General features: G+C 43.4%; 1 protein-coding gene across 1 annotated transcript; it reads left to right on the top strand.

Moving 5' to 3' along the window:
- The first annotated feature begins 13,442 nt into the window (after window positions 1-13,442).
- foxb1a (forkhead box B1a) lies at window positions 13,443-14,408 on the top strand. Its single transcript, XM_078532312.1, has one exon. It carries the CDS (start codon window positions 13,443-13,445, stop codon window positions 14,406-14,408), a length of 966 nt encoding a protein of 321 aa, XP_078388438.1.
- Window positions 14,409-14,903: the final 495 nt, after the last annotated feature.

Raw genomic sequence — 14,903 nt, forward strand, 5'->3', positions numbered from 1 at the left:
CATCAGTTGGAACGTTTTGTGACACATCTCTTTAAACCTACTCTCTGTTTCCAGTTTTGGAACTAGCTTGTTATCCATTCCTTGACTTCACATGTTTTGACCTTAGTCAAAGTGCCAGTTGAGTAACATACAAGCATACGAATTAGGAGCAGGAATAGGCTATTTGGCCCCTCGAGCCTGCTCCGCCATTCAATAAGATCATGGCTGATCTGATTGTGGTCCTCAACTCCACATTCCACCTTTCCCCAATAATCTTTGACTCTCTTGTTAGTCAAGGATCTATCTACCTCTGCTCTAAAAATATTCATTGACTCTGCATCTACTGTTCCCTGGGGAAGAGAGTCCCAAAGATTCACAACACACAGAGAAAAAATTTCTTCTCATCTTTGTCTTAAACGGGAGAAGTGAAAAACATTCTTCTCATCTTTGTCTTAAATGGGAGATCCCTTATTTTTAAACTGTATTCCTTAATTCTAGTCTCTTCCACAAGGGGAAACATCCTTTCAGCATCCACCCTGTCAAATCCCCTCAGGACTTTATATGTTTCAATGAGATCACCTCACAATCTTCTAAACTCCAATGGATACAGGCCCAGCCTGCCCAACCTTTCCTCATAAGATAACTCCCCATCCCAGGTATCAGTTGAGTGAACCTTTTCAGAACTGCTTATAACACATTTATATCCTTTCTTAATAAGGAGACCAAAACTATATACTGTACTCTAGATATGGTCTTGCAAATGCCCTGTACAACTGTAGCAAAACATCCCTGCATTTATATTCCATTCCCCTTGCAATAAACGACAAACATTCCAGTTGCCTTCCTAATTACTTGTACCTGCAGACTAGCTTTTCCTGATCATGATCCCGATACCTTGTACCTCAGAGTTTTGAAATCTCTCTCCATTTAAATAATGTGCTGATTTTCTATTCTTCATCCCAAAGTGGACAAGTTCTCATTTTCCCTCATTGTACTCCATCTGCCAAATTTTTGCCCACTCACTTAACTTATCTTTGTCCTCTTCACAGTTTACTTTCCTACCTACCTTTGTGTCATCAACAAATTTAGCCACTTTGCATTTGGTCCCTTCATCCAAGTCATTGATATAAATTGTAAATTGTTGAGGTCCCAGCACTGATCCCTGTGACACTCCACTTGTCACATCTTGCCGACTTGAAAAAGCCCATTTTCCCTACCCTCTGCTTCCTGTTAGCTAACCAATCCTCTATCCATGCTAATATGTTACCCCCTACACCATGAGCTCTTATTTTGCATAGTAACCTTTGATGTGGCACCTTGTCAAATGCCATCGGGAAATCTAAGTACAGCATCCCTTTATTCACATTGCTTCTTACTTCCTCAAATAACTCTAATAAATTAGTCAAACATGATTTTCCTTTCACAAAATCATGTTAACTCTGCTTGATTCCATTATATTTCCTACCCATGATGTTAAGCTATTGGTCTACTTTTCCATGGATTTATTCTCTCTTTCTATATATTGGAACCACAACAACTGTCCACCTGTTCTTTGATCCTAGTGATTTTCTAGTGATTTCAATGTGTGTGTATGTGTGTGTGTGCATAATTGAGACTCTGTTATCTCATCCCCACCTTAATTTTAAATATGCAGATATAATCCATCTGGACCAAAATCTTGTCCTCTTTAAGTTTAATTAGTTTATTTAAACTATCACAACCTTGGTATCTTAAATAACTTCTTATATTTTTGATCCTACTTTTTAATATTATGTCTATTATGTTAGTCATACTAGTGAATACTGAGACAAAGTAATTATGTAATATTTCTGCCAGTTTGCTGCCAATACCTGTGACGTTTTTCTTGTTTTCTTTTGTTATTCATATGTCTATAATACTTCACTCATTCTTTTTGTATTTCTTCATTATTTAATTCCCTGACTTGGAAATATGTCACTTCCTTCGCTGTTGCAGGGTCAACATCCTGGAACTCCCTTCCTAACAGCGCTGTGGGTGTACCCACACCACATGGACTGCAGTGGTTCAAGAAGGCAGCTCACCACCACCTTCTCAATGGCAATTTGGGATGGGCAATAACTGCTGGCCTAGCCAGCAATGCCCACATCCCGTGAATGAATAAAAGAAAAGTTTTCTTTGCCTTCTTAATTGTACTTTTGACTTCTTTCCCAAATTTTCACATTCCCTTTTACCATTTGTTCCTTTGTTGTCTTTGTACTTTGTAAACCTATTACTTTTGTTTCAGTTTTGCTCTTATTTCTTTATTCATCAATGCTGTGTCATTACTGGCTAGTTTATTCTCATTTTTTATTGGGATATATTTCTCCTGGCCTTGATTTGTCACCATTTTAAATGATTCCTCCTTCAGTTCTATTTCTCCTTGTTTCAGTTTTGCTTCTGTTTATTTTCCATATTCCATTCTCATTCCCTTAAGATTGGCTTCCCCCCTCCAATTTATAACTTTGATCTTAATCTTATTTATGTCCTTCTAAGCCTTTATCTTTAACATTATTACATTATGATTACTTTTACCTAAATGCTCCCCTTTCCTTACATCACTTATCTATTCTGGTTCATTTCCCATTACCAGACCCAGATGTTGGGCTTTTTACACACTGGTTGAGAAAAGAAACTCACATTCCAAAAACTCTTCTCATTGTATTCTTTTATCTACCTCTTTTTTTCCACTTTAACTGGGATAGTTAACCTCTCCCATGATTATTATTCTGTGTCCTTATGCATTTCAGACATTGGCTTACATATTACTTCTTCCACCTCCTTTGCATTATTAGTTGATCAGTCATATAGATCTATTAGTGTGATCAAACCTTTCATACCTTCTATTTTAATATACATAAATCCTGTTTTTAACATGTTGTCAGTTATATCCCTTTTTTTTGCTACTACCATTAACTAATTTCTAATGAGCACAGCTTCCTGACTCATGCTTAAAACCCGTAATATTTCATTTCAGTATTGTGCTTTGCACTCGAGGCCTTGTGTTGCAGTGGGTAGCGTCCCTGCATCTGATCTAGAAGCTCCAGTTTCAAATCACACCCCAGGACTTGATGGCCAAGGAAGGTGCATTCATAATGCAGCCAAATCAGCCAGTTATCAACCTGCAAATTCTTACAACACAGACCAATAGCAGGCGGTAAGAGCAGGAGAGATTCCTGGTCAGCCATCTGATGGAAAGAAAGTTTAAACCTCTCCCATCACTATCCACAGCGTCAGACTACAACATGCATGTAAAAGTATATGTTGTCACAGCAACTTAAACTCCCTGAGTGGTTCGTAACACACCACCACTGTTCCTTTTGCAGCCATGGTTCAGGTATTCCCTTTACATCTCGCTCTTTGCTACGGATTATTGCCTCCACTTGCTGTTTAAGTGGCTGCTGTGTAAGCTGATGTACAGACAGTTTAATTTGTCTTTCATGTTTGCTCCTTTATACTTTTTGTAAAGAAAACAATTATTTTATAATTCTGTTTCATAACTGTATTTGCTCCCTGATCTTTCGTGCGACCTTTACTTCTTCTTTGTCTGACCTTCATTGTCATCTGTTATTTCTTTTTATCTTTAGACTTATTTTTTATATAACATCCATCTCCCTCCTGTCCTCAACCACCACCACCCCCACCCCCACCCCACCCACATACACTGCTCAGTAGCTTAAAGTCTTAGTTACAGCCCTATTTATCCTTTCTTTAGGACACTAAGATATCTGCCATGCTAACATCTTCCTCTACAGGAAATACTGATACAAAGTAATGATTTAACATGTCCGCCATTTCCTCATTTTCATTAACAATATCACTATTTTCAGTCGTTGCTCCTGACCATCCTCTTTTTCCTAATATAATCATCATAGTTTTTATCTTCATTTTCATATCCCTTGCATGTTTCTTTTCATATTCCTTTTCTGTAGTTCCTGCTATTGGTTTTGTCACCCTTTGATGTTCTTTCTATCTCTTGCATTCTCCAGGAACTGTGCTTTTATTTTGCATTTCTGTACACTTTTTCTTTTAGTTTATATCATCCCTTACCTCTTTCATCATTCATGGCTCTTTTTTCTGGCAAGTCGAGTTATTGCACATTTGAGGTATAAACTGGATCTTCATCACATTGAATTATTTTGAACACCTCTCACTGATTCTGAAACAGAATTGCCTGGGTTGCTGTGGGTAGTCATTGTTTCATCCTGTTGATTACAGCTTTCCCTAAATCTAGAATCTTAAGTAGCTGCTTTGTGTTTCTCTCTTTCAAATGCAACATTGAACTCAATTCTATTATAATTGCTATTAGATAAATGGACATGGGTTTTTGGCTGATAACTAATGCTGGTTCATTACTCATTATTAAAGCTCTAGGTTTGCCTCTTTGTTGGTTCTAGGACATATTGCTGCAGAAAACTGTCCACAACACAATTAAGAAATTTCTCCCTTTCTGACTTGTGCTCATCTGCTTATCTCAATCTATATGCAAGTTAAAATCCCCCCAATTAAACTTGGTGGATGAGTGCAGCTGAACAACACTAAAGAAGCTTGATACCATCCAGGACAAAGCAGCCCACTTGATTGGCACCCCATCCACAAACATTCACTCCCTCCACCTCTGACGGATAGTGGCAGCAGTGTGTACCATCTACAAAATGCACTGCAGCAACTCACGGAGGTTCGTTAGACAGCGTCTTCCAAACCCGTGACCTCTACCACCTAGAAGGATAAGGGAAGCAGATAGACAGGAACACCACCATCTGCAAGTTCCCCTCCAAGTCACTCACCATCCTGACTTGGAAATGTATCACCGTTTCTTCACTGCCGCTGGGTCACAATCCTGGAATTCTCTCCCTAACAGCAATGTAGGTGTATCTACACCACATGGACTGCAGCGGTTCAAGAAGGCAGCTCACCACCACTTGAGGGCAATTAGGGATGGGCAATAAATGCTGGCCTAGCCAGCGATGCCCATATCCCGTGAAATGAATAAAAAAAAGGTTACACCACTCTGCCTTTGCTACATCCTTGTCTAATCTGTGCACTAATACATTCTGCCACTGCCCAGCTGCTACTAGAGGACAATTCTTTACAACACACAATACTTTACCCTCCCCACAGTGTACAGTAACTGATTGGACTAGCAGCCTCTCCATCCTACACAGCGTACACTCTACACCCCCCACCCAAACCCAGACAGCGCTTCTTAATTGAACTCCTTGTTTTTCTCCTTCGTGCAGCCGGGAGTTCGTTTCCCGTGGTAAGTTCGCGAGAGCCGGTTGCACTGTCCAGTGCTCGTTGAGTTGGAGAGGAGTTCTTCGGCACCTATCCGGCATCAAGTTTGAGTCATCTCCGTTTTCAAAACAAATCGAATCAGACACTTTGGAAGGAGTCAAGGTGATGTGAGCACAAATGAGCAAACTGTAAAACAGTCCAATATGCTTCCGGGAAGTTTCTCTAATTTTATCCAATTAACAGAGTGCTGGAGTTCGGCCCTGAAGAAAGTTCGGATGCTGCTCGCGAGTCGGGGTCGATCAAACAGCGGCTGCAACACACAGCAATGTAACTCCGGAGCCCTTGAGCAATAAAGCTGATCATTTCAAATGTCATCAAAGTATCCATGTCACAACTCCAAACCAAAAACTACAAAAAGACAGTGACCTTCGCCACGTGGGGAGTGACCTTGAATTTGAGGCAGCCGAAGTCTGGCCTTTGACAAAACTTAAAACAAAAACAAGTTTGCGGAAGTGACTATATGTGAGAAATAAATGTCCCACCCGTGAGCTTCGACCTGTAGCCAGTGTGAACCTTAGAGCGATTCTTGGATTCCTTCACTGGGGGAACTTAGTCGGTTTTAGGCTGGAGGCAATGTGAATAGCGAACTAAATTTAATTCCTTTATTAAAAAGCTAGAAAATGAACAGAAATCCTGTCAAATGAAGCCCTTATTAATGTCAGCATTTGTAAGTGTTCTTCGTTACAATGGACTTTCCTCGGGTCATAATCCGTTTTAAAATAATTTCTAAACCCAGATAATTAACACCGGAAAATAAACAGAAATTGGGCAAACAGCACATCTTTCGAAGAATTCCTCTGGAAGTATTTAGATTTATCCTGTATTCCCACATTCTACGCCCGGATTCCTGTGTCTTTCCTTTTAAAACGAGTCCACATTAATTGCCAAATTAAACCTATTACCGTCCACTTACCAGGAATTTACAACTCACCCTCGGCTCGACAAATAATTCGGTGTCGGTTTACTAACGAGAACCGTGTTCTCCAGCGCCAGCAGTTGAATGTGTAACTTACAGTTTATAGCTGTGGCATTCATTTAGCAAAGAATCGGAAGTGTAATAAATGTCCGTTATCATCCTTGGGGCAGGACGAATTTCTAATCTTTCATGAGGGTTCATCATCTTGGACTATAACAGTGTGCTGTTAAATTATTCGATGCATTAAGTGCTAACCTAGTGGGGACACTGCAAAGAGAGGAGTGAGCATTTTGTGCATGTTTGTAAAACATTCCAGCCAAGATACACATGTCTGCAAGAACACTTCAATTAGGCAATTTGCGGACATTCTCAATATGTCAAATTGAAAGTCTATTGTCTCCTTCTTACCGCCACCCCCCCCCCCCCCCCCCCCTTCTCTCTAATACAATCGCAGTCTCACATTCTCTGTCAGCCTCAGTCTCTTTTTCTGTCGGCAGAATCTTTCTCTGGCTCTGTTTCTGTTTCTGTCTCTTTTTCTGTTCCTGATTATCCACATTTTCTATGTCTCTGTCTCTCACTGTTTCCATCTCTGGTTCTTGCCCTCCCTCTGTCCCTCTCCTCTCGCTCTGTCTTCCCGTTTCAATCTTTCTGTCATGTCTCAACCTCTTTCCCTCGCACTCAGTCAGTCTCTGAGTAATAATCTTTTTGCAGCTCTCTGTTTCTGCCTCTTTCTCTGCCTCTGCCCTTCTCTGTCTCTCTTCCTAAGTCTCTGTTTCTATCTCAGACTCTCTCCCTCCGACAGTGCCTCTGTCTCCCTGTCTCAATCTCTCGCTCCCTCATGTTCAGTTTCAGACTTTTTCTCTCCCAGTTTCTGTCTCTCTCTTTGTTTTGTCTGTCTCACTGTCTACCTTCGACTGTCTCTGTCCCATCCTCTCTCATTGTCTCACTGTCTCTCTTTATCGCTATCTTTTTCTCTATTTCAGTTTCTGTCACTCTGTTTCAGCCTGTCTGTCTCAGTTCCTCTTTCTGTCTGCCCCATCTGTCTCTGTCTTTCCCTCTGTCTGTCTCAGTCTTTTTCTCTTTCTAAGTCTCTCTGCCACCCCCTTTCTCTCTGCCTCTTTCTCTCTGTCTCTCTTTAACTGCCTTTATCTCCGCCTTGCCCTCTGTGCCTCTCTCCCTGTCTCTCTTCCTCTCACTGCTTTTATCTCTCCCTCTCACTGCTTTTATTTCTCCCTCTCTCTCTCTGCCACCCCCCATCTTTTTCTCTCTCTTTGCCCCTCTCTTTGTTATTCTCTGTGTCTCTCTACAATTCTCTGTCTCCGTTTAAGTTGCTCTTTTTATCAGTCTCTCTGTCTCAGTCTCTTTTTCTCTTTCTTCCCATGTCTCTGATTCTCTCTTTCTCTCTCCCTGTCTCCGTCTCTCTGTCGCTCTCTAATGAGTTTAAATGAGAAAGAGGCGCATTATATGGAGACTTATCTCTGAAACAAATAAAGTATTTCCTTAATTTCGGGGTTGCTTATATTTCTAGTCCATCAGTGGCTCTCACTACCAAGGTCTGCATCAATAATATTCCGAAATGGAATTATGACGGATCGGATAATTAATATCAAAGGCGAACAAATTTCGCCTAAGGGAGGCTGATATTGCTCTGTCTAACGGCCATTGAGTAACAAGTTTAATGCGGAAATCGCAGTTTTGCGGGCACATGAAATACTGAATTCCTGCTGGCAATGTCCAAACCTTTTGCACCCTCCCCAGCAGCGGTGAGAGGGATCAGGTAAAGTTCCAGCAGTGTTTGTGGGAGGGGGGTATCCTGGACACGATGACAGGTGGAACTGGGATTTAATGCCCCTGGATCACACAAAACAATTGGAGAAAGGTGCTGGAGTTTCGTCAGAAGCCGAAGAGTTTATTTACTCTCAATTAATCACAATAAACTGTAAACAAAGTGTCGCTGTGAGTGGGACTGACAATTCTCCCCTTGTCAACATGTCCCGCGCAATTAACAGCTGCGGGGGAAAAGAAAAGATAAATGGTAAGTCATACGGCAGCAGGCGTGCTCTGAAAACGTTAACCCTCTAGATGCCGGCGAGGAAGAACTTGTATCTTTGTAAAGATGGTGAGAGAACCAAGCGGAGATTGCTAAACGGCTGCCGATCTCTGAGGTGACCCCTCCTCCCCCCCAAGGGGCAAGGACATTGTGGGGTGAATGTGTGACTGAACCTTCAATCGCACCAAGGCGATGTGAGTGAGTAGCAGCACTCTCAGCGATAGGAAAATCCCCGTCCCATCTGAAGATCCTGCGGCACATCAATGGTTAATGGACCAGGAGCCTGTTCTAACTTCCTAAATATAAAGGTATTTAATTTTACCTTCACCGCTTAAAGCAGGAGGGCGGACCCATTTTTGACAAAAGCCAATCCATCCTCCGCCCTGTAATTGATTTTAATGAAGTATTTCTGTACTAATGAGAGCCGGGAGGGGTGCGGCGCTGGGGAATGTGACCACACTCAGTCTGAGTTGGTCTATTCGACTACTCCCGTTCATGTCTTGGTCCTTAAATCCGAATTTCCATTTAAAAATAGAACTGATCAAACCTTGTGGACAGTACGATTGCTCTTATCACTCCCTCCTTACAATCTTAATTTATGCAAAATTAATTGAGATATCTTTTATACTTGATGTGTTGTAAAGTTAATGCGTAATTTATGTAATTAGTCAATTAACTATAATTCCAGCATATGTTCAAAATGCCCAGAAGGTGTTCTGTACAGGTACTTATTTGTCGGCCGTTTTGATGTCACGAAAAGCACCTAATTAATTTTACATGCATATTAATTTAGTATCTATTTAGCAGCTCCCTATGTGATCCCAGATTTAATATTGATCTTTCCACGCGCTTTTTTTGGGAGAATCTTACAAGCTAAAAGGCAATCTCTGGGAGAAATGTGCCTTTCAATTATGCTTATTAAACCGGTAACTGGTCCCTGCCCCGCCCAGATCACACGGAGATCTGATTGTATAATAAGAGGTAAATTAATGAACATTTTAATTAATAAAACGGCAGCATTGTAACCACTATGATAATGAAGTTAAATGAGTATGTTGTAAAATATTCACTAATCCTGCACACTGCCACAGCCCTTAATTCTGCTCAGCACTAAAGGGCTTTGAGCGCGATAATGAGATGCCCTGTCTGCTAATTAATTGACAGCCTCCTGAATATTCATATGAACGAGGGCCAATACGTTCCTAATTGCGCTGTAGAATGGATCTCCAAGGAAAGTAAATCGCCATAGACTTAATTAAAATAATGTATTCCAGATATACCACGCTGAAGGTGAGGCATTCCGCGTCAAGCATTAAGAGTGTGACACTTTGTAGAGGAACCGGTACCGTGTGTCTTTAACTATAGCCCCTGTCCTCTGCAAGTGAATTGGGTCTCTATTTAGCACATTCACTTTTCAGTGCCTGTCTTGTGATTTAAGTCGTCCTCCCCACCGACCCTTTTTTTTGCCTGGCGCACACTGTACGTGTTAGTTAATTTACATTTGTTGGTGTATTTATCCAAATGTTTGCATTAACTGAGATTCACACCGCCAGCGGTTGGTACTTGTTTATTCATTATCTATGAAAATCTACATCGCCTGAAGACACAGCAATGACTTACACAGGCGTTTAAACAGCCGGCACTCAACCCTGCTTTCCAAGGCAAAACAAGCCCCCTGCCCCGTCCATCCCTGCACCGCCCCCCACCCCCCCCCCCCCCCGCCCCAAAATCATCCCTCCCGCCTCTGCAGGTGCGAGAGTCCAGCACCCATCACTTCCAGAAGCATTGTCAGAGTTATTGTTTCAACTTTTCAGGTCTGCGACTGTTCATCGACAGATTGCTGGAAGCCGCGGTAAAATGTCATTAATCTCATTATTAATGTGATTTTATTAAGGGATCGCCTTCGCGTAAAGCCTGTAAAAGGAAATTGAACGCGGTGCAGCACGGGTTGATATTTGTGTGACCGTGTGAGTGTTACAAGTAACTCTCTGCTGGGCACATTCCCTCATCTCACATAGCCCAAAACGCCAACAGTGGGAACTCGCTGTAAACAGGAGCATGTTTGAGGCGACGTCATTGTCGGAATTCCTCACTGCACATAAGGGGCAGCGAAATATCCGCCAAGAAGTTTGGTTTTCTGTTTCAGAATGGCTTGTTGGGGGTGGGGGTGGGGGGGCGGTGGGCGGTGGTGGTGGAGAACATTGCGGGTTCATTGTGACTTTCTATCAGGAGGCCGCCCTTTCACTGCCGGCTGTGTGGGTGGCGGTAGCTTATTCTGAAGCCTAGAAATACTAACATTTAACACAGCGAAGTTAGCAGAAAGTGTAGCAGCAGCCCTGATATTGTCGAATACAGTTTGAGTGCCGGTCAGAGCAGGGTCCGGGATAGAATCGGGGAGGTAAAAAGGCTGAAAGAACAAATTGTTCCCGAGATTTAATTCAACAAACAATATTGTTTGATATTGACTCAGTTCTGACAGTGTTGTGCCACTCTGGTATGTTAGATCGAATGCCACAACCCTTTCTCTCCGCTTACATTTGTTGCCTTATTGTTTAGTGACGCAGCAATTGAGGGCGACGTGTGAAAGTGGCTGTTTGATTCGTTTTTCATCTCGCTGACCCCTTGCTTTTGTCTCCTGTCACCCTGGGAATGTTCCGCCTGAGCACTTCAGTTAGAAAGGCTTCAGAAAGTCGCTTTGTTATTCAATTTCAGACACACAGAGAATTGTTCACAGCCCCTCTCAGTAAAAGATACTTCAAATTGCATTTCGGTTCAGAAGTGCAATGTAATTTAGTTTAGAGAACTTTTGTTCTGCATTGTACAAATGAGCAAGCAATATACACGTTATCCCGGCTGATCCTGCACCGCCGTAACACCTCGGTTATATTCCTGGGAATATCAGCATTAACTCTGCTCACAACCTGCAATGATACGGGTGGGGGGTAGAAATTAAAACAATCCGGTCAGATTTCTTCGAAATTAAAGATTGAGTTTGCCAGCTTGAAACGTATTTAGCGGGTGCCACAAAATGCCAGGCGCTGATGTAGTTTGTTTTTGAGATGCTAGTGGAACAATGGGAGAAGTTATTTTGAAAGAAAAGTCGAAAGTGCTTTCACAGCCCCGAGAAGTGGCAGGTTTTGTGGAAAAGGCGAACAGTTTGTACACAGCCTCTTATTGCCGTAATAGTTCCCATCCGCGCGGCCACCAGAGCCATAAAGCTGGCCCGGCTGAATATCCTGGGTTGCCAATATATAGAGATTTAAAATAATACTTCACACCCCCCCCAACCCACCCCCGAAAAAAAATTCCGAGCTGGGTGTTTTATCCAGTCCCTGTGCGGACTCAGCGTGGAGCTGACTTTCTACATGGGAAACTGTGTGTTGAAGCCCGGCTTTGTTTGGCAGCCTAGGAGACCGGGAAGAAGCTGAATGCGCCGTTTCTCACTCTTGAGTTTGTAAATATGAAGAGCTTTGCTAGTTTTTGCGGCAGTTCTTTTCTCGCTGTGTGTGTGTGAGTTTTTCATCCAAAACTCGAAATGAACTGCACCTGCGTGTTTAAGGCATGTAAACAGAACCGATCAAAACCAATATTGTGTTTGTCATTTGTCTGCTTGATTCGGGAGTGCCTGAATGCGAATAGACCAGTCTGTGGATTTATGGAAGAAATTACCATAAATTATTACTAAATTGGAACGTGTGTGGTCTTGCTTGTGGGAAGAGAGCTTAATACGAACCTCCATGTAGAAGCGGGGCAGTCGGTTGGGTTGAAGACTAAACGGTTATTATAGCGAGTAGGTTGTCATTTTTTTTACATATTAATATAATTGACTTCTGTGCGTTTTATGGGGTTTTGCAGCATCGCTTTCCCCTTCATTTGCATGTAATTTTACCAATAGATACCTGGTTAGTCTGGTCTCTACACGCATATTAATGTCTAATTTCCAGCTTCAAGCATTTAAAAAGTTTTCGCCAAGCTATTTTCGCCTCGATTTTGTTTTGCGAGGTGGAAACTCGACATTGATTGATTCAAGAGGCCTGATTAATACGGAGAAACGTGCGCCTGCATTCAAACCAAGGCGAGTGGACTCTGCCGGCATTTTAATATTAATGACATTATTTAATCCCTAGAAATAACCGTGTTTAAGTTACGATTTGGCGCGTTACTGATTTGTACTGACCCCACACTTTAATTTTTTTAAATATGCGCTCTCGACTCGGCCTCTGTAAGATAAAGGAATTTAATGCTGGTGTCTGGTAAACGCGTGTCTGCGGCAGTGAAATCATTCAGAATTTGGCAGCCTTTTCTGCTTTTAAACCTCACATCACATTAAAAGAATTCAGTCCGCCCGGGTCCCACACTCTGACCGACTCGCCATTTGATATGGCACGTTCATTACACCAAATATCACTTTATTTCTGTGTCCCTGGTTAATTCTAACACACAAACTAACGGATTAACCACGGCAGGTCATATACATCCCTCTCGATCAGGTAGTTTCAAACGTTTTTACTTGAGAGAAAAAGGCTTTTCTTGCCCCCGCTTCTTTTCCAAGTATAAAATGGTAAATACAGAATAAAGCGCCCTGCACAGTAGAGCGGGAGGTTGGCGGGTGCCTGGAGTTACTGTGGGCACTGTTCCCTCCAATTCTGGCTCCACACTTCTCACAATTCGGATTTGACCCCGAACTGTGTCGAAATGTAAATGATTTCTATTGGCTAGAGGTGTCCATGTAAATAGGTGTAAATGAAATGCAGAATGTGCTTTTCTCCAAATGCGGGAGTCATGTGACGAGCAGAAGTGCTACATTAACCGAGCGTCTAGCACATGTCACTACATCAAACTATCAGAGGCAGCAGAGCAGGACATGGAGGCAGACACTTGGTGAATCTGAGTGAAAAGGCGGGGGGCGGGGGGGGGGGCGGGGGGCAGAATCCTCTCACCATTCACTGCTGTGCGGTAAGCCGCTTATTTCCCTGGTCCTGACCCAAGTCTCTTCGCTCTTTTAAACAGCAGCGGCCGCTTTTCTGGCTCCAACAGGCGGCTCTCACCGGGAGCACGGATTCCTGACTCGACTCTTTTGGGAAGTTCAGCTAAGTTTGAGGTGGGATCGGTCTTGTTTTCGCTTTGCTTGTACGTTTGAGTGCTGGGATCTTTCTGTACTTTTGCGGAGAGTTTTTAAGCGTGAAGATGCCTCGTCCGGGCAGAAACACCTACAGCGACCAAAAACCGCCCTATTCTTACATCTCCCTAACCGCAATGGCCATTCAGAGCGCTCCAGAGAAGATGCTGCCCCTCAGTGAGATCTACAAATTCATTATGGACCGTTTCCCTTACTACAGAGAGAACACGCAAAGGTGGCAGAATTCCCTCCGACACAACCTCTCCTTCAATGACTGCTTCATTAAAATCCCTCGCAGACCCGACCAGCCCGGCAAGGGCAGCTTCTGGGCGCTGCACCCCAACTGCGGAGACATGTTCGAGAACGGGAGTTTCCTGAGGCGCCGTAAGCGCTTCAAGGTGCTGAAGGCTGACCATTTGGCCGTGAGCAAACAGTCAGACGCCGCTCACTACCTCCAACAACAGGCGAAACTCAGGCTGAGCGCCCTGGCCGTGTCAGGGACCCACCTGCCGCAGTTACCCACCTACAACATGGCAGGTTCGCAGAGCACAAGTTTCAAACATCCTTTTGCCATTGAGAATATCATTGCCAGAGAATATAAGAATGTGATGGCGAGCGGACTGGCATTTTCGGCCGTACAGCCCATGCATGCTGCCTATCCCATGCACAATCAACTGACCTCGGTGGGCACTAGTATTGGCAGCACCTGGCCTCACATGTACAGTACCAGTGTTATGGACTCGGCGCCCCCGCTCTCGGTGCCCAGCGGCGATTACAGCGCCTACGGCGTGCCCATCAAGCCGCTGTGCCACGGCGGACAGACTTTGCCGGCCATACCGGTGCCCATCAAACCCACCCCGGCCACCGTGCCCGCCTTGCCGGCTCTTCCCGCCCCCATCTCGGCCATCCTGGCCAACAGTTCCCCGGCCTTGAGTCCAACCTCTCCGCAGATGGCAACCGGCCACAGGAGCCCGAGCCCCAGCGAGACTTTAACGAGCACCGGCGCCGCTCTGCAGTCGGTGGCTGTGCACTGACACCGGGAGAATAGACGCCGAGGGCAGGGCCCAAAAAAAACACTCCAAAGTTTGACTGAAAGGTTTCCGAGCTGCAGGGAGAGAGAGAGAGAGAACTGTCCACTGTACCATCAGTCATTTCCCTGTCTGCGTTTAACCATGTCAATGTAAGTGGTCCGTGTGAATTAAATTAAGGGAAGTCTGTGAATAAATGCACTTTTCCATTTGCTTCAGCTAGAGAGACTCCCCGCAAATCGCTGATCATACTGTCTTGTGTTTTCTAAGAGTGTCGTGAAACCTACAAAAGCATTTGTCAAGACTGTAAAACGAAAGTTAACTTTGGTTTTTGTACAGCGGCATGATGGATGTAAAAATTATTAGTTCCTGCATGCATGTTCTACACAAAAAAAAACAAAACTGTCTGCTTTAAATTATGAACTAGGCTATCCAAAAATATTTTCTCATTAAAATGCCTACAATACCAGAAACCGCCGTGTGTGCTGGCTGTGAAAACTG

This window comes from Cetorhinus maximus, chromosome 30 (assembly GCF_964194155.1).
Source record: "Cetorhinus maximus chromosome 30, sCetMax3.hap1.1, whole genome shotgun sequence".
NCBI classification, from domain to species: Eukaryota; Metazoa; Chordata; class Chondrichthyes; order Lamniformes; family Cetorhinidae; genus Cetorhinus; species Cetorhinus maximus.